The sequence below is a fragment of the Chelmon rostratus genome, chromosome 23 (genome assembly GCF_017976325.1).
Source record: "Chelmon rostratus isolate fCheRos1 chromosome 23, fCheRos1.pri, whole genome shotgun sequence".
NCBI lineage: Eukaryota > Metazoa > Chordata > Actinopteri > Chaetodontiformes > Chaetodontidae > Chelmon > Chelmon rostratus.
In genome coordinates this window covers 4487420-4506670 of record NC_055680.1, presented here as the reverse complement: position 1 = coordinate 4506670, position 19251 = coordinate 4487420, and the positions used below count along the sequence as shown (strand labels likewise).

The window sequence follows — 19251 nt, the reverse complement described above, 5'->3', positions numbered from 1 at the left end:
TGCCACTGCATTGCTTTTTATACTTTGGTTATTATGTGCCAATATTTAGCATATGTATTTAAATCATAGTACATGTTATTTATTACACTTCTGCGTTGATGTGTTCCAGTGGGTTACTCCTGGATGCCTTTGCTGAAAGATGGGAGGATGCAGTCAGTAGAGCTCCAGCTGCCTGTAGCAGCCACCTTGCCTCCTGGATACCTGTGTCAGGACACCAGGAAGGTACAGTCCTACTCCCTTAGACCAAGACTCAGAGCATTTCTGTCCCCACTGTCTTTATCCAGATCCCACTAATGGTCAAGCAAAATGCTCAAGCTAAAGTGAAAGCCAAAGATGTGCAGAGAATTACATCAAACAATAAAATCCTGATTGATATTTGATTCAGTCTTTTGTTAGGCAATGCTCATTTTAAGTGCTAACTTATAAGGTAAATGTCCGCATAAAACATCTTGTGGTCAAAGGTGCATGTTGACGCTGTCATTCCTAATATACAGTACGAACAAACACCTCAGCTGTATGTGTGTACTTCATGTACTTTAACAGTCCCAACCTGATATCAAGTGGGTGGAAAATGCCAAGACCCTGTTCAAAGTGAGGACCCATGTAGCATCAACAATATATGCTCAGGTACAACACTTAATTCTTCAGTCATTCTTTAAATGCGTTAAGCTAGTGTGTGCAGATGACAGTTAAACTGTTCCTCCACAGGACCTGCATCTACACAAATTCTTCCAGCACTGCCAGCTGATGAGGACGACATCAGAGGGCAACCCAGCAGAACTTATCAAATACCTGAAGGTGAGATACCGTGAGTTTAGAGTAGAGATCACTTCACAGATACAGGCTCTCTAATGTTTGAGCTTGTGGTTCTTTACTTTACCTAGATTTTTTCCCATAGAATAACCCTCGTGAAGACCCAAACTAGCAGAATCAGTGTTTTCAGTGTCAAAGGACTAAGGACTAAAATTGACGTTTTTACTTATTTTCCTGTATTTCCTTCTGTTTCTTCCTTCCTATAGTGCCTGCATGCCATGGAGACTCATGTAATCATCAACTTCCTACCAACGGTGTTGATGCAGCTGTTTGAGGTGCTCACAGCAGCAACCAAAGAAGCCCATGAGATTGCTGTCAACTCTCTGCGGTCAGTTGGTCACTTTGTGTAAAATGTGGCTTCAGTTTGTGTTACTTAATACTGATAAAAGTTCTTCCAGTGTAACACTGCCCTGCTCTGTGCCTTCAGTGTGATCATACATATAGTCTCCAGGTGTCATGAGGAGGGCCTGGAACACTACCTACGCTCTTTTGTCAAGGTGACTGACTCTGACAAGAATGATAAAATCCAAATAATTCCACACCCTTCTTTCACTCGTTGTAGGTTTAACTTTAAAGTGCATCTTGTGTGTGTGGTTTGTTCTCAGTATGTGTTTGTGACCAACAACCCTGCGTCAGGAAACTCAGCGACCACTCATGAGGTGCTGGCCACCGCTGTGACAGCCACCCTCAAGCAAACTGCTGATTTCAACACCAGCAATAAACTTCTCAAGGTGTGTGGTCTGCCTTTTTGTCACTTTTGTGTCCACGCAGTTCCTGGATCAGTCCAGTTGTAGTAACATTACTGAACAGCAGGTAGCATACTTGCCAATGAAATCATATCCTCATAACAGAAAGTACCGCAGACACGTCAACAGTCGACCTGAACAGTACAAACGCGCAAGTGCATTACTCACCATAGCCTTAACTACCGCCAAGAGAACTATCCTCATGAGCTGGAAATCAAGGAACACCACACATGTTACACGCTGGAACAATTTACTTATGGGTTACATTTCTCTGTCAAAAACACTGCAACAGAACCTCACTCCATCTGGTTAGCCCTCATTTCATTTTTTACAAACCTGGTTTCATCTGTCTTATTTATACTTACTGGTATGGAAGAAAGTGACGTTAAGCAGGAGTTTCGTCCCCTCTGCCATAACAGAACTGAACAGTAGATCCAAATTGAAATGTGCCTGAGTTTGTGTGTTTGTACATGTGAAGTTTGTGAATGTGCTGGTGGTGGGTGTATGTTGTTGGATCCATGTATGTATCTGTACGGTTTGATGTACTGCTGTATTCTTGTGGCTGTACGGAAGTCTAAATCTGAATCTCCCGTTCCCGTTCTGTTCCTCATATTGTTCTGTCAGTGTTTTGTCTTCTGTCTGGCGACAAACAAAAACAAACAGAAATTTCTCACACCATTTCCAGAGAAGGTATCATTAGGCATGTAGCTGCTTGTGCTGTATTTCTCATCTTTTGTGTTATCTCTGTGACCTTTACGTTCATGATTTTCCCTGACATCCCCATTGTTGCCCTTTCCTAGGAATGGGAAATAGTGGCAAATGCCTATAGTAGTCTTACCAATGGTCCTTCTTTTTCTCTTTCCATAGTACTCCTGGTTCTTCTTTGAGACCATGGCCAAATCCGTGGCCCAGTACCTCCAAGAGGGCAACCGCATGAAGGTTGGTGTTTCGGAGATTCTTTCCCATTTGCATAATTAAGATTGAGCAACTTTTCATCACATGCTTTACACATCTGTGCGTTTACCACGCTTTGCATGGGATACTAACCAAAGGTCGAATCCCTGGAATGGATCTGACACATAAAATATATTCCACATGTGTTGATGATGAACACATTGCAACACATAAACAAACCTCACACACACTCAAACAACAAGTAGGAGACTCTTTCATTCTTGTATATGTTCTACATTCTGATTGCATGGGCCAGCCTTTCATCTGGGTTCAACCAGCAATGCCAGATGTTAAGCAGGAAGCAAAGGGATGGCTGCAGCTGTATGCTGCTTTTAAGAAGAATTTAAACCACAGTCTGTAGAGATAAAATATATCTACTGGTATTCTTTTCATCATGTTTCTGGCTGTTTGACATTTGACCTTTTCGATGCCTTCGATTCCATCCTTCTATCATTACATATTTGTCCTGATCTCTTCAGATGCCGCGGGCCCAGCGCTTCCCTGACAGTTTCCACCAGGCGCTCCAGTCGCTGGTGTTGTCCATCATGCCACACATCACCATCCGCCACATGGAAATCCCAGAGGAAGCTCGCTGCATCAACCTGAGCCTGGCCAATTTCATCAAGGTCTGAAAGCCTACATGCAAAAACAACCACCCTCATTTAACTTCACTAATAGCTGTTTGATGGGGACGATAACTGAAAGTCTACTTGAGAGTGTTTTGAAACCTTAATTTGTCGTCATGCAACAACAACTCTGCTTTGAAGTGTTAATCTCACTCTCAAAAATGTGTTTGTCATTGCGTGTATACTTCAGCATGTGCGCTAACCACGCTTTCTCTCCTCAGAGGTGCCTCACCGTCATGAACAGGGGCTTTGCCTTCGGCCTGGTCAACCACTACATGTGTCATTTCGGTCTCAAAGATCCCAAGGTACATGCTCTGACTCAGTGGGCCAGCACATGGCAACTGCACACTCAATAAGAAAGCAAGGCATTGTACTCTAGGTGTTATTTGTAAAGAGGCACAGAGTCAGGGAACGGCTAGAATATGTGATGATCCAAGGCCATTGAAAAGAGGACAAAAGTGAGCTTTACGGAACACATTTTAGGTGCTTTGCCTGACTTGTGCTTTGTGAAACACAGGTTCATTGCCCGTTATGTTACCCGAATGTAAAGTTGTGTATTTGTGTATCTGCACATAACAGCCAGATGTGCCATATCTCCTGCCCTATCTCTCTGTCTGTATCAGCAGCACATTTGAATAACAAATTAGACCAACACAGAAGAGCAGCAGGCTTTGTTTGAGAGGCCCTGTCAGCAGTGTCGAGTGTAATGCCTGAAAAATGAGGATAATTTTATTTATGCAGTGAGACGGTTGCTAGACATTTGCATATTGGTGTGCAGGCCACACACTCACATATGTATGTGCCCCACAGGTGCTGAGTGAAATGAAATTTGATTTCCTGATGACAGTGTGTAACCACGAACACTTCATTCCTCTTAACCTGCCCATGGCTTTTGGGCGCACCAAGCTGCAGAGGGTACAAGGTGAGAGTCACAAGCTATTCTGGCACCCATTCAACGCATTAATAGCTTCCTACCACACATGTAACCACTGACTAGCTCTCACATGACCCCCACCCCTCACTGACCTCGTTCTGACCTGCATCCACCACATCTCTCCCTTGTATTAACTTGATTCTCTGCTCCACGCATACACAGGGCTATAATTGAGCAGGTAGCAAGTCGCGCCTACCTGCTGAACAAGTTTATACAACACTTGTTGACACTGCTATGTTTTATAAAACCATGAGTGGAAAGCAGAAAGTGCTGTGGAAATGCTGCATGGATTGTTTACAGTTTTACCCCCACTTCCTTTGTTTTTACTTCCCAACCCTCTCTGTTTTTTGTGTTTTGCTTGTGGTCAGATTTTATTCCGTATGCGACGGAGCTTTTTGGCCCTGTAGGTAGGTGATGCTCACCTCCCCATACTGTATATCAACGCCACCATGTTTGCTGCTGTATGCAATCGACCTGCATTGCCCTGTTCTGACCTGCACTAACCTGCCATCCTGTCAACTTTTCTTCCTCGTAGGACATCCATTTACTCAGCACAATGCTAATGCTAGGCTAATGCCTTCATGCGCCTGGGCCTGTGTGTTGTAGAGGAGAGGAGCTTGGCTGTTGTGGGAATCAACTGACCCTCTTTTCTTAATGCTTAGTTGACTTGATAACACTAAATTGTAAACACAAAATCTATCTGGTGCTGCGGTTCTCTCTCTGCGGTCTCTCTGTCTATTCTCTGTCTGCCTCTCTTCCTCTCTCAGTCTGCCTGTCTATCTCTGTTATTAAAGAAGGTAATTGCAGATGGTTACTCAATTCCAGGCTACAGCGCCTGTTTTAATATTTCCACAACATCATTAAGAAACTTTACGTAATTTTCTGTTGAAACGGGCAACTTCTCATTTCCAGCAGCACGTCTCTCTTGATTCCTGTTGATGTATTGTTCTTCTCTCAATATACGCATTATGCATTTCCCCATGTAGGCAATGAGGAATTGTCTTAGTTCCTCCTCTTCCTCTTTCAGATATTAATGTCTGAATAGACATATTAGGTGGTTTTGTTGTGATTCACTTCATATTGGATTGCAGTGTTGCACTTTGAATGATTTAATGTCACAGTTTGTCACATATTTGTCACATGTTTTTGTTTGAGTAGTTTGATTATTCTTAATTTTTCAGAGCTAACTAGCTACAGCTTTAACAAAAACAAAAAATCATAGTCTAGCGGAGTGTCCAAATAAGCCACATTGATGTCAACTTACCCCATAACTATGTCTGTACTAACGCTGCCTGTCTGGCCCAACAGCAGAACAGAGTCTGGAGTTCAGCCTGACGGAGGAATACTGCCGTAATCACTTCCTTGTGGGTCTGCTGCTGAGAGAAGTGGCCGAGGCCTTGCAGCAAGGGCCTGAGGTCAGACAGCTGGCCGTGAGCGTTCTCAAGAACCTCCTTATTAAACACGCCATGGATGACCGCTACACGGCGTTCAAGGTGAGGGAGCGCAGGGCACTTGATGATGGGAGGAAGTGGAGTTAAGTGACGAATTAGGAATAGAGATGGTGGGACAAGGTCGCATTTGAACCACATTAAGTAAAAGTTTTCTCTGGTAGCAAATGGGCACTTTTCACAATTTGACCAAAACTAAATGCCATGCTGCACACATCTACCTGGCAAACAGCTGTTCAAAAAACAAAGCCTCTATGCCAATTTTCTTTTTCTTCCCTGCATATATTTCTTGGTAAAGTAAATCATCTAAGATCTTGTCGTTGGAGCCAGTGCAGGATGCACACATTGTCTCGTGTCCCCACAGGGCAGACTATTGGAATCAGAGCCTCATTGTTTGCATACAGAAAGTTAATGTTTGACACGAGTGGCACAGGTCACCCTCTATACATACAATACACTGCAGTTTAACGGTGTGTTCACCCATCCCTGCAACAACATATCAATGTCTGTTATGCAAACAAGCCAGTGTTTAGAGTGCACTGCTGATAGCAGCTGGGGACAGATGGCTTTTGAGTGGTGTGTAAAGGACAGGTAACAAGTGTGTATTTAACCTACAATAGTCTTCTCTCATTATGTGTGTAGTCTTTTTGTCTGTCTCTGTAACATGTAATTTCACTCATTAGTATTCGTGCATATGTTTGACAGTTTCTCTACATTTATTATTAAAAAGCTCACTTAGTCATATTTGACTGTTTCAGAACCAGCAGGCCAGGATCTGTTTGCTTTACCTGCCACTTTTTGAGCTGCTCTACCAGAACCTGAAGCAGCTGTCTGCCCAGCCGTACACCTCCAGCCCCGGGCTCGGCCTCAATGTGAGTCCCCTCGGAAACCTGAGCACATGACAGCGTCGCGAGTCCTTTGGGAGAATTCACAGTCACAGTTTCTTGGACTCTGCAACTGGAAAAAATGTTGTGTGTGTCTTTTCACACTGACAGTTTAGTTGTAACGCAAACTTCAAATGGCATCAGAGGGGGGGTGTGGCTGTACAGTATGTGCCTTGAAAAATGGACTTTATCATGAAGTTGAAGGATTCCTTAAGTTTACTTGAGTAAAACCTGGAGCAAGTGTCCCGTATCTCACAGTTTACATCTTAACAGCTGCCCATTTGTTACTTCTTCCAACTTGTTGTCGTCCAGGGCTCCAGAGATGACCTGATATCGACCGGTTCCACAGACAGCCGGAGAATCAGCACTGCAATTGAGAAAGAGCACGGTGAGTTCAGAATTGCAGATACTCCACTGGCCTCTTCCTGTCCCCATCCATGGCGTCACCCATCATCATCACCGCAGCGCCACAGCTACACTGTTACACACGAGCTGATCCATGAGCAGCACAGACAGCAGTCTGAAAGCAGCTGTGCACCAGACATTTACCACTCGGAGTGTGTTCTTTATTTTTGTCTGGGTTGCTTGGGAGCAAAACAAACTTGTTCTGTGATGACACTGAGAGACATTTTAGTTTAGTTGTTTACCATTTGCTGACATGGGTTGACTGTTGTGGAGATGAAAGCAGCACCCAGGGAAGGACAAGGGTGTCAAAACACACAGTGAACCCAAACACAATGAACTGAAGCATATGTTTCTTTCAACTTTTCAAAATTCAGATGGGCTGTGTGCATACTTGAGGCCTGTGTTGGCTTTTAATTAATCTGATTAAACTGTTGTTTAGCTGAGGTGGAGGATTGTGAGGCTAACCTTAACTGAATCTTCCCATTGTATTTTAAAATGCTGTTTTGTGTAAAGCTTCAGTGTTAAATGTTGAAAGAGCTCTCCGGCTCTTCAGCAGTGCATTTCCATCAAGTTGGGGGTTCATGAGTGACTGTTTAGAAATAGACAATGGTCAAAAGCAAAGCAGCGGAAGACGAGATACCCTAAGCACTAGTCTCTAGTATGAGACCCTCACTTCCCAAAGTGCAAGACACTAGCTTATTTTCCCTGGTGACATTACTCGGGTTACGTTCTCAGACTTTGTTTAGAACCACAGAAGACTTTATATAGCTGGGTTCACACGCTCAGTTGTGCTTCCTGTGAGTGGCAAACTGATACTGCTGTGTGTGTAAAAGCAGTGGAGTTCTCTTTGGTTTATTAAGTTCTGCCAAATATCATTATCAATAGGAAATGCCAGCCAAATATACAGTGTGGGACTTAGGGGTGTGTCAGTGCATCTGTTATCTATTTCTGCATTGGTCTGTAGCAATTGTTACATAATCACAGCTGTGTGAGCCGGCCACACTCACTCTGCACAATGGTTAAAATTGTTTCTGTTCACCTGTATAAAAAGAGCTCACTAAAACTGCCAGAAATGTAACATTTCCACCACTATTTCCACATTGTTTTCCACCGTTTGAGGTGGTGCTCCTTTAATGCCTGGTGCCACCAACTGTTTATCTGGAGGTGTTTCACTTTTAATATTCTAATAATGGTAGTGGATGGAAACGCACATTACTTTGCTTTTTTTGCTGATTTTCTGTAAATTTGGTTAAAATTTGTGCTGCAAATAAAAACCTGGTTAATGTCAGAAATGTTGCAAAAAATAGGAGGTGAATTAGTGTGCGTCCGTCAGCTGGTTGAGCCAAATAAACTCCACCTGAGCACTGGTTCCAATGTCTGGGAAAATATAGTAAAAAGGAGCTTTATAGTGACATAAAAACAACAGAAATCAAATGAACTAAATTTAATTTAATTCAGCCGGTAATCATAATTATTTGTATCAATTAATTGTAATTACAAATCAACAAAAATTTTAGAATCACGACCTATTTCCACATGCTTTATCAGCCTATGTATCATTGCCTCCCCTAAATTTGCGAATGTTACTGGCAGCGAGCTTGTAAGAATTGAATCAGTGGAAACACTTAATTGTGCGTTTTTCTGTTGACGTTAATAATTACTGCACTGCATTGTTGCGCCACCAGGTCTTCCAGCTCAGAATGGCCATGTTGTGAGGAGAGAGGACTCCAGAGGCTCTCTGTTTATGGACCCAGGAACACCAGACAGCATTGAGGTGAGAACATTTCATGCTGCGCCAACCCGTTGTGGGACACTTCATCAATGTAGCCCTAGCACGCGCTGACACATACTTGCTTTTCTGCCATTTACAAAGTCTGAAAAAATAGATTAGATTTGTGTTCTGATCTGTATAACTTTTAACAACCAGGGGGCTAAAGCTCGTGCCACATACACACACACTGTTTTGGATCCAAACCTGAAGTCTCCACTGTACATTTTCTCATCACAATTTGCCATAAAAATTAAAACCATATCAATGTTGCTTTTGAACAGAACATTGTCCTCTCAGTGGGGGTGCCTGCTGTCTCTGAACGTGGGGCCAACATAACACTCTTCATTTCACTGTTGCTCAACCTTCAGCTCATGAGATGGAATCACAGTTGTATCTTATTGGTCTGCATTTAACACGTGCCAAAGACTACCATCAGTTTGATGTTGATGTTCTTTTGATCTGGGCCACCTGCACTGAGAGACACCACATGTTCTGCACTGAAGGAAACTGAAACATATTAATACATTTGTACTGGAAAAAAAGCAGGCTCAGGGACAGAGGCTTATTCATGTGCACTGGTCTGATGCCAGAGCAGAGTGTGTGTCTGCTGTCTGGTGAAGCACCCAGATGTTTAATATATTTGGACTGGGGTGGATTATTCATCATCTGTATAAAAACATGGTTGTTGCTGGTAATTTGCATCACAAACAGCACAATGGCTAAGACATTCACTGATGCAACCTTCAGTTACTTATTGGCCACCTAAGGAGCCCCGAAACTTTAGCTATTACATAGATTAGTGTGCAGATGTCTGCTATTGTCTGCTTGCAAACTCTAGAGAGCTTCATGATCAAACTAGTATCGGAGAGTACTGAGACATGGACTCGCACATTGTTGATTTTGGTCTTTTCACTGATTTTGTTGACAGTGAGAACAATATAGATATATAGTTATATTTGATGCTGAATGTGTAATCATTAGACCCCACACAGGGATCAAGCATAGTGTCAGTGCAAACCAAAAAACAAAGAATAATGCCAGACTGCATGTCCTGTGTCTACATCATTTGATGCAACCTCTGTGTATTTCTAAAGCAAACCTCAGAAATGTTACTGAGTACACTGACTGTGTGTTTTTGTGTGTGCTGTACTGTTTTGCAGCTGCAGAGACGTGGCTCTACCATGAGCAGCAGCCCCATGCCTCCCATTGGCAGACTGGGAATGTATGAGATCAAGGGCCTTCTACTCTCCTTCCTGCACATCGTCAAGACCTTGTCAGAGGGTCAGTGATGATCTATGCCCTCACCGCACAGTCAGGCCTTCATTCACCATAGACAGGATACGACGTAACTGTCCCCTTTGCTATTTTGGGATAAAGTCTATGCAGAAACAGTGAAGTAGTGAAGTAGGAATGACATCTCCCATCGAGGGTGTTTGGTTGATTTAGCTACATGACTCTAAAATCAGCAGGAACTCTTTGACTACACTTTGATAAATGTTGGTTAAAAAAAATGGCATTAATTAAGTCTAACCTCCTGTTTGTCCACAGATACTCTCAGTGCCTACTGGAACAAAGTCAACCCTCAAGACATCATGAATTTCCTCAGTTTGCTCGAGTGAGTAGTGCACAAAAGAAACAGCTCTTCACCACACAATGGCCTGTTGTGATGCAGTGAAAGTAACAGTAAATCCTATGTGAAACTGTGTATCTGCTCTGTCAGTTCTAACACCATTAAGGTCAACTTATGTTGCACTCTTGGTGCACTCTTTCCCGTCCAACAGTCTTTCATCAGCTGTTGTTTGACAAGTGTTGTTTTATGCAACTAACACTACACTGGATGTGAAAGGATACTTGGAAAATTGAAAATAAACTGTGCTATCAGGACCAGCATCATTGAAATAACAAAAAATGAAAACATTTCCTTTTTGCCGTGAGTGGGGATGCAATTCTGTAATCATGAGGGGACACAGCCCGAAAATGCATCTGTCAACCAAACACAACCTTGTGCCTTGACAGATAACAGATGGTATTCCTCAGACAAAACATCACTACCTCATTGCTCGGTAACCAAAACTAAACCAAATCAAAGAATACGCAGTTCTTGGAAATACACCAGGACTGAAAAATAAATTGCTCTGTAAAGTAAATGGAGCAGGACACACTTTCCCGGCTCCTGCTTATATTTCACATTCTCTTTCCTCTCCCTGCAGGATCTGTCTGGTTCAGTTCCGTTACATTGGAATAAGGAACATCAGCCGGTAAGGCGGGAATACCAACAGCACCTTTGTCTTACCTCTCATACCTGCCTTATCTAACAGCGCTACAGTGTCAGGACTGAGTTTGAAAGGGGCATCCTGGAAAGAAGGGGCGAGGTTCACCACTTTGTGATTGTATAAAGGATGTTACTGCGTGGGCTGGGGGACAATTTGTAAAGCTGTTTCCTTTTATTCATGCTTAGTTATGTGGCTTAGTTAATCATTGCATTGCCCATTACACCTGAGAGAAAAATGTGTTTAATTAATTAAGTAATTAATTATTGATAGAGTATGTCAGTTATCTGCAGCATGTTGAGTTTCTGCAGCTGATAGAAGGTCTCATTTCCTCTCTGTGTCTTCCTCTGTGCTCTGTCTGTCTGTCTTTCAAACAAACCAATGCACTCTCTCGTTCTGTGGATGTATTGTTTGTACAGGAGTCAGGAGGTGTGCGTGTCGAAGCTGTTCTCCTCGGACAGGAAGTCTCAGACGATGCCGGCCATGCGCTGCAACCGAGCCAGCCTCATGCAGACTAAGATGCACCAGTTCAGCACCATGGAAGCCTCCCTCACTCTCAATATAGGTAACCACACACACCAGTTCATGTGCAAAACTCTTATGAGTTTAGCTTATTTCATCAATTCTAAGAAGGGAACTGGTTATATAGTTGTAATTTCCTACAAAGCTACAAGGCTACTGAAGAACTTTTTTTTTATTTAGTTGTTACTTACAACTTATACTTACTTACTTGCTACTTATATTTACAAAGGTTTCAGTGGAACTTTTTTTTACCAATGCTCTACCAGTCGTTCTCTGGAAATCAACTGCAATACACAACTACACTATGTAACTAAATCATTTCCTGGTTTTTTATTACATATTATTTTTAGTCTTTTTGGTTAGTGCTAAATTACATAGTTCTTTCCAGGAAATGTTGTCGGGAATTATTCTGATATTTCTTGACTTGTAAAACAAAACCTTACCAAATGGCAGCTTTATGATTGAATTGCAGAGTCCAAACTTTTTTTTTCCACAGGTAAACAAGTGTAATACTTTAGCCACGACCAAACAAGATGTCAGTGTTAAAAGCCCAACTTGATCTTGACAGTTGGATCGGAGATCTTAAGTGAAGATGCGGCCACATGAGTAGCTAGTTAATCTCAAATAGGCAGACTTGCACAAATGTTGTTGGAGACACACACAGTGAACTGTTGTACGACCTAGAACAAGTAGAGTGACACCATTGTACAATACTAGGTCTGTTCCTGAATGGAAACTAACCAAAAATGCAGTTCCTGAACAGACAACTGAGCCTCAGGCTTTTCTAGATGTATCCTGTTTCGTGTCTCTGACCACATTGACTATGTTTTCTTGCACAAAATATTCTAATTTTTTCCCTTAAACAAGGTAATATTCTAACTAAACTGCTTACATGTCTAATGCAAATTAATATTTCACTAATATTCCTGTTTACATGCAGCTGATTAATAAAGACAAGTGAACCTTTTATGATGTTTAATAGTAAGTGTGTTTCTCCTTCTGACCACAAATGTGGGCTTTTCTTTTGTGCATGCATCTCTACCCCAAACTGCTGTAAAAAAAAAAAAAAAAAAGCATTTGAGGTGCATATTCTGAAAGTGCTTTATGTATGTCCAACGAATACTCCTAAAACCAGAATAATGTTGCCAAATGTGGAAAAATAGCATGTATATAAATGTTATTGAGTCAAGCTCAAAGGCCTGTGTGAGCTCAGTGTAATGGTTATCGGACCATGCCACATTCATGCATCAACATGTAAAATCCATTCAGAAACTTGATGAGAAATGAGATGTATGGCCAGAATCACCTGCATATTGACCACTTTTGGTTAGGCATGCCATACGTTAAAGCTTTAAATCATGTGGAAGGGAATCACCTTGCAGCAGAACCGTGACGCTAATTACAGGAGGGCTATGCCATGCCCAGAGTGTAGATCTCTGCCCGGAAACTGAGGATTAAAGCCACTGTGAAGCTTGAATGACATCTTCATCTCTACATTACCTTGTTAGTCTACTCTTATGTGTCTAATCAAATCCAGTAAACAATAAATCATTTGCCTCTCGAGCTATATTAACAGTAGTAAACACTGTTGATCATACAAGTAACACAATGTTGTAATTATCAGCTGCTCTACACAAAAGTATGTAATGAACATGTCCTTTATTCCAGTGGGAACCAATACTATACATTGTGTGTGTGTGTGTGTGTTATAGGGACGGGGCCATCAGAGGCAGAAATCCACCATCAGGCTCTGCTGGAGGGCAATATCTCCACCGAGGTTTGCCTGAGTGTCCTGGATGTCCTCTCTCTTTTCACTCAGTGTTTCAAGGTCAGCACACGCAAAGATGCACACACGCATGCGCGCACACACACACACACACACGTGTACAAATTTACTGTTCAACTTACTTCCAAAATTACTTAGGTCACTATTGGTTAAATTACATTGAGATAGCACATTATTTACCAGGAGACTTCCCTTCATCTAACCATAACCACTTGCCTGACCCTCACCATTACTCGAACCTTAACCCAAGTCTTCACCCTAAAATTGAATGATTTATGTTATGGGGGACTTGTGTTTCATCCCTGTAAGAAAGGTGAGTCCCCAAAATGTTCATGTGAAAACAGATTGATCAGATTTATGTCCCCACAACGTGTGTAATACACCTACACACACACACACACACAAATACACACTGAAACCGACCCTATCATCTTCAGTTTCAAATGGTTTGAAGCTGTAGTCACATTTGAGTTAAGTGCGTGTGTGTGTGTGTGCTCATATTACTGATGTTGCAGGAACAAAATCAGTTTTTTGGTGGAGATTGGGATTAATAATGTAAGGCAATACAGTGTCCTTCTATTTGATAAAAACAAGTCTGTGTCTGTGTGTGTGCGTGTGCGTGTGCGTGCGTGTGTCAGACCCAGCTGCTGGACGGCGAAGGTCACAACCCACTGATGAAGAAGGTGTTTGACGTTTACCTGACCTTCCTTAAAGTCAGCCAGTCCGAGGCTGCCCTCCGACACGTTTTCTCCTCGCTCAGGGCTTTCATTAACAAGGTACGTGAGCTCACTCATACATACCCACACAGCGTGAGGCGCGGTATTGCTGCAATAGTGACATCGATGACTAAGATAGTAACTGATGGAGATAAGATGCTTTTGTTGTTGGAACACTGCCTACACCATTTTCCACTACTAGGTAGAGGTAGAGCAGACTGCCCACTGATCCCAACATGTCGAAGTGTCCTCGGGCAAGATACTGAACCCCTACTGATGTCTGTTTACCATAGCCAAAGCCATTCTCACTCCTTCTCCTATTTATAGCATCCACAACAATTTGCAGGACAAGCTGCACTGTTGAACTGTCATTTGTCACTGAGAAAAAGAGCGGATGCAAAAAACAAATATTTGTTTCCTGTGTTTGCTTGTTTGTGCGGTTGCTGCCGTAATCTCATGATGCCTTATTACCCCTATTCTCATGTATTTCCAGACTTATTTGCACGCTTCAGTTAGGGAGCAGGGAGCAAGCTCTAAAACTAGTGAGGGAACACGTTTAATTCCCAAGGGAGGGGACCACCCACTCCTCAGTGGAATCCTCTGATAGCATCAGCAGTATTGGTGTCGGCTGCTTGTGTGATGAGTCAGAGGAGAGCAGTGGCGGAGACTCTGTTCTGGCATGTTTTTTTTTAATCCTGGTACAGTAAGAGCGAGACAGCGAAAGCGTGGCTTCTGCAGTGTCAGAGTAACCAGACAGAATATTTAAAATGAAGAAGAAATGTACACTAAAATACTTTATATGGTTTAGTGGTTACATATTCAACTATTGACTCTAAAAAAAAAAGGCATGAAGTGGTGGTCTATGGGGAGACCATATTTGTTGATGAGCTGTGCGTCACACTTGGCAGGTTTTTTAAAGGAAGTTACGTACAGCTTATGCTACTGCTACTTAAAGAGGCCATATTATGCTCACTTTCAGGTTCATGCTTTTAGTTTAATTTGGTCTTGAAAAGTGAACTTGTAGAAGAGGAAACTCCATTATTCAGGTTTGTTTGTCATCCCACTTGTAAAATATTAGGGGGAAATGTATTTTTTCAAAACATACATAAAAACATCTGAAGTGTACTGGACCATCAAAAACGTAAGTGCAATAGAAGATCCGTGTTTGTTCAGATAAAGATCATCCACATACTGATTGTGCTTGGTAACAAACCTCATAATTCTAACAAGAACATCAGGAAAAGACAAATGACACAGGATCTATCCACTGTATGACAGGCAGGAAAGTGATATTACAGTCTGTCCGGGTTTCAGGTTGTTTTTTGGGACGTACACCTCCTGTTCCTTTCTAATGTCTCACTGCCATTTTCCTGCTGTCCTCCCTACATACTTACAGTATTTTTCTAATCCCATCCCTGCCCAGAATCTGCCTTTAATACACTAACACGTTGTCCCGCCAGTTCCCGTCGGTGCTGTTCAAGGGCCGCGTGACGCTGTGCGAGGCTCTGTGCTGCGAGGTGCTCAAGTGCTGCGTGTCTAAGCTGGGGTCCCTGAGGGCCGAGGCGTCAGCCCTGCTGTACCTGCTGATGAGAAACAACTACGAGTACACCAAGAGGAAGACCTTCCTGCGAACGCACCTGCAGGTAAAGTGGAGTCTGGACCCTTGATGGGGAGTAAGAGAAAACATGTCATCCCCTGCTCATACATGTTGAAGATTTATTGAATAATAGACATTCTGTCAGCACACCTGTTGATCTGTAACAAGGTATTTCTTCATCACAGTACTTATTCACCCTGATGTTCACTCTTGACCATTAGCCTTTTGTCCGCACACTCTCCTCCGAGGACTTCAGTTGCTTTCAAAAGGCGGGTGAAAAATGTGAAGAGGATCTTTAAACTGTTCAAACACAGATGCACTGCTGGGTTTCCTGCTCCTCTGCCAGCACAGTATCAGAAGGCCGTCCAGCTTTCCATTAACGCTCACCGGACTCTGTCAATACATATACCATGTATCATTTGGTCTGAATGTGTGTTTTTCCTCCTTTCTCTTTCTTCTTCTCCTCTCTATCCATCCCCTCACTTTGTCCTCATTTTGCTCCCTTTCCCGTCCAGATCATCATTGCTGTAAGCCAGCTGATCTCCGACGTGGCGCTGACTGGCAGTTCACGCTTCCAGGAGTCTCTCTCCATCATCAACAACTTTGCGAATAGTGACAAGGCCATGAAGGTATAGCACTGAACTGGGAAGACATCCAAAAGATTCAATCAGGAAAATGAAAAGGCAGATTTGAAATATTTCTGAACATGGAATCTTTCCATATAAGCCAGCGCAGCGCTATCCAAGCCAAGCAAAGATAGATTGAAACCAAGAACTGCAGGAAGCCAATCTGTGTTCCAGATCTCTGTGTCTGTGTTTATTCTCTCCTCGGACCAGCCACTGGAACATAAAACACTCTGCTCTCGATACTGAGATTACATATGTAGCATATGAACTACGACTGATGTGATTTGTTTGGACTGTAAATATGTGCGAGTTTAAGATTACGGAAAGACGGGTTCTTTAACAAGGAGCCATGTAGAGGTTCAGTGGGTTAACTGTGTACCGACACATGATAAAATATTCACAAAATATAGTGTACATTGGGATATTTTGACCAAACCTGTTTCAGTCTGTTACAACACCAGTGGAGTTAGAACATCTGGCATTTGCTGTAATTAGACATAATAATGGGAAATTGTACACAGCAAATTTTCATTTCGTAGTCAAAGTATGTGTATGATAAAACTGTGTTGTGGTAGAATTCTCCAATATAAAGATTTCACAGCATACAGGTGAATTATCGCCTGCAGCAGGTTCACTTCCATTAGAGAGAACTTCATGAATCCTGCAGTCTAATTTTTGTGAAGTGTGGAAACACTGTGATTGCAGTATCAAAAAACAGCAACACCACTAACAATGCTTAAAATTAGACTTGAGCACCAGATTCTGTTGCCCCTATGCATGCTGGGAGACTTCCACTCACACCTATGTCATGACTCACCTAATCGCAGTCACTTGATAGGCAGTCATCCAACTGTACGAGTGCAGATTGTGAACTTGACCAGTTCTTCCTTGTCCGTATTGCAAAATAAGAGTGCACATTTGAAGAACAGGGCCCTGCTTGTGTTTTTCAAATAGATTTGATCAGCAGGTTTTCACAAATCTGTGTGTGTTTCCTCGTCTCTGCATGATGCAGTCCACAGCATTCCCCTCTGAAGTGAAGGGCCTGACCAAGAGGATCCGTACGGTGCTGATGGCCACAGCCCAGATGAGGGAGCATGAGAAAGATCCAGAGATGCTGCTGGACCTCCAGTACAGCCTGGCCCGGTCCTACGCCAGCACCCCTGAACTAAGACGAACCTGGCTGGACAGCATGGCCAGAGCACACCTCAAGAACGGAGATCTCTCTGAGGTATCAACAGAAAGACTAAATAATATCTGCTTCAACTTGTGTCATTGTTTATCTTTCTCTTATTGTTTTTTTTTTGTCTTTTAATTCTTATCACTTAATCACATTTCGCATACAATCTTATTTTCCAACAATAAGGTCTCAGAAGGACTGATTAGTCACGGCTTTGGCATATAAGAGAATTTTTACCTCAGTGACATGCACGCTACCAGGCTGAGTGCCAACGCCAAAGGCAAACTTGCAGAGGGCGTGACTTACATTCAGAAGCAATCAGTCCTTGGGTGTCAGGTTTTAGTTTTCAGCTGTAGACTAGAGCAGTTGGGAGTTATGTCTTGGGTTTCAAAATAAAGAGCGTTATTGCAGGTGCTAGAAAGAGAATTTGCACTGACAAAGAATGGAACTGATGAAGAAGATTTCAACAAAGCATTGCTCTCTGTATCACTCCTGGTCCCTCCAGAACAAAATGCAGCAAGAAAACTGAAGCTTTAATGATTCTTACACATAAAAAATATATACCTACATCGTTGAGATGGTTGTATTTTATTTAGTTTTTTCGGTATAACCTTTGCAATGTTTTTAAAAATCAAAATTAAACAAAGGTCAGGTCTTGGTCTACACGCTACAAGTTTATTTCTGGTTACTAAGAAATAGACATTGGGTGCTCCATCCTACTTCAGTGTAAACAATAGAGACTGACACTAAGTTGTAAGTTGAAAGTTTATAGAATCACATTATAAACACTTCGTCCAGTCACAATGATTGGTTAAAAGGAAATGTTGGGAACCACTACTCTGCTTCTACTTTAATTGGGTGGTAATAGCAATTGTTGCAAATGTCGCTGTAGTGACTGAAGATTCTCTTGTTCCTCTCCAGAGGAAGGTCAAAGGTCATCAGCGACGCAGAGCTTAAACCTGGGTGGTCCACTTGCGATATTGTCATCTAAAGTTCAAGTACATTTATTTATTTGAGCCAGACTAAGAGGACTCAGACAAAGCAGAAAACATAAGATGACAACATATCAAACCCAACAAATCCTTGCATACAAAAGGAGACAAAAACTGGGAAATAAATAAAAAATTCCTCCCAGGAAATTGAAAGGGACTCATAAAACCACCATCGGGCCAAAATTCCTCAAACAGAATCATCCCACGGTCACTCATTGCTGACTCTATCCAATGACGTTACTGTGGCTGCAGTATTACACATTACATATTTTAGTTTCTGACTACAATTTCACCTTTGTCTCAGTGAGTCTGTGGTTTCCCTTTTCGCTTGCATGTAAAGCTGCATGTTTCCCCTCTTTGTCCTGTGTTTCTGCTGTAGAATTGTTCACTAAATCAACTGGTGTTTGTTGTTGTCTCCACAGGCGGCTATGTGTTACGTCCATGTGGCTGCGCTGGTTGCAGAATACCTGCACAGGAAAAGTAAGGCTTTACACTTGTCTATACACACACACACACACGCTTTTATCTCCATTTGTGGCTTCTCCAGACCTGGAAGCGTGTGGTTGGTCCATCAAGCAAATTCATAACTTGCTGATGAAGGACGAAAGAAAAATATTTTCCCTCGTCAAACTGTCACCACATTTATGGAGCTAAATTACATTCCTAAATTGCACTATGAAAACGTGGCTACAGACAGTACACACAGCCATACCGTGCATATAACCTCACCAGCACACATGCACGCTCTTTGTAGAGTATTGTGGATTGTTTGCACTGGTGATAAAAGACCTGTCCGTTTGTTCACCAACTGTTGTTAGATACAGCACGCAAACACTCCGCAGACTGATATCTCAAGACCATCACAGAGACATCTCATAAAAACAAAGCATCGCAATGCTTTTTTTTCATTGATATTTTTTATCTAATGCAAAACCTGCTGCCAAATCATCCTCTAAACAAATAAGAGCTAATGTTTATCTTAGG

General features: G+C 42.3%; 1 protein-coding gene across 3 annotated transcripts in view; it reads left to right on the top strand.

The window, feature by feature from the left end:
- Positions 1 to 19251, top strand: part of dock11 (dedicator of cytokinesis 11) — a 57843-nt gene that overhangs the window by 28131 nt on the left and 10461 nt on the right. The window contains exons 21-45 of one of the 3 annotated variants that reach the window (XM_041965548.1): positions 110 to 222; positions 544 to 627; positions 709 to 798; positions 1020 to 1141; positions 1241 to 1310; positions 1419 to 1544; positions 2427 to 2498; positions 2993 to 3139; positions 3361 to 3444; positions 3950 to 4061; positions 4442 to 4480; positions 5385 to 5566; positions 6280 to 6393; positions 6718 to 6793; positions 8496 to 8584; positions 9742 to 9862; positions 10130 to 10196; positions 10792 to 10839; positions 11271 to 11416; positions 13086 to 13201; positions 13798 to 13935; positions 15336 to 15518; positions 15988 to 16101; positions 17111 to 17326; positions 18690 to 18747. In XM_041965548.1, the coding sequence (XP_041821482.1) occupies positions 110 to 222; positions 544 to 627; positions 709 to 798; positions 1020 to 1141; positions 1241 to 1310; positions 1419 to 1544; positions 2427 to 2498; positions 2993 to 3139; positions 3361 to 3444; positions 3950 to 4061; positions 4442 to 4480; positions 5385 to 5566; positions 6280 to 6393; positions 6718 to 6793; positions 8496 to 8584; positions 9742 to 9862; positions 10130 to 10196; positions 10792 to 10839; positions 11271 to 11416; positions 13086 to 13201; positions 13798 to 13935; positions 15336 to 15518; positions 15988 to 16101; positions 17111 to 17326; positions 18690 to 18747 (2727 nt within the window). Of the gene's footprint in view, positions 1 to 109; positions 223 to 543; positions 628 to 708; positions 799 to 1019; positions 1142 to 1240; positions 1311 to 1418; positions 1545 to 2426; positions 2499 to 2992; positions 3140 to 3360; positions 3445 to 3949; positions 4062 to 4441; positions 4481 to 5381; positions 5567 to 6279; positions 6394 to 6717; positions 6794 to 8495; positions 8585 to 9741; positions 9863 to 10129; positions 10197 to 10791; positions 10840 to 11270; positions 11417 to 13085; positions 13202 to 13797; positions 13936 to 15335; positions 15519 to 15987; positions 16102 to 17110; positions 17327 to 18689; positions 18748 to 19251 lie in introns of all 3 variants that reach the window. The other 2 variants (XM_041965547.1, XM_041965549.1) reach the window with 2 other exon arrangements.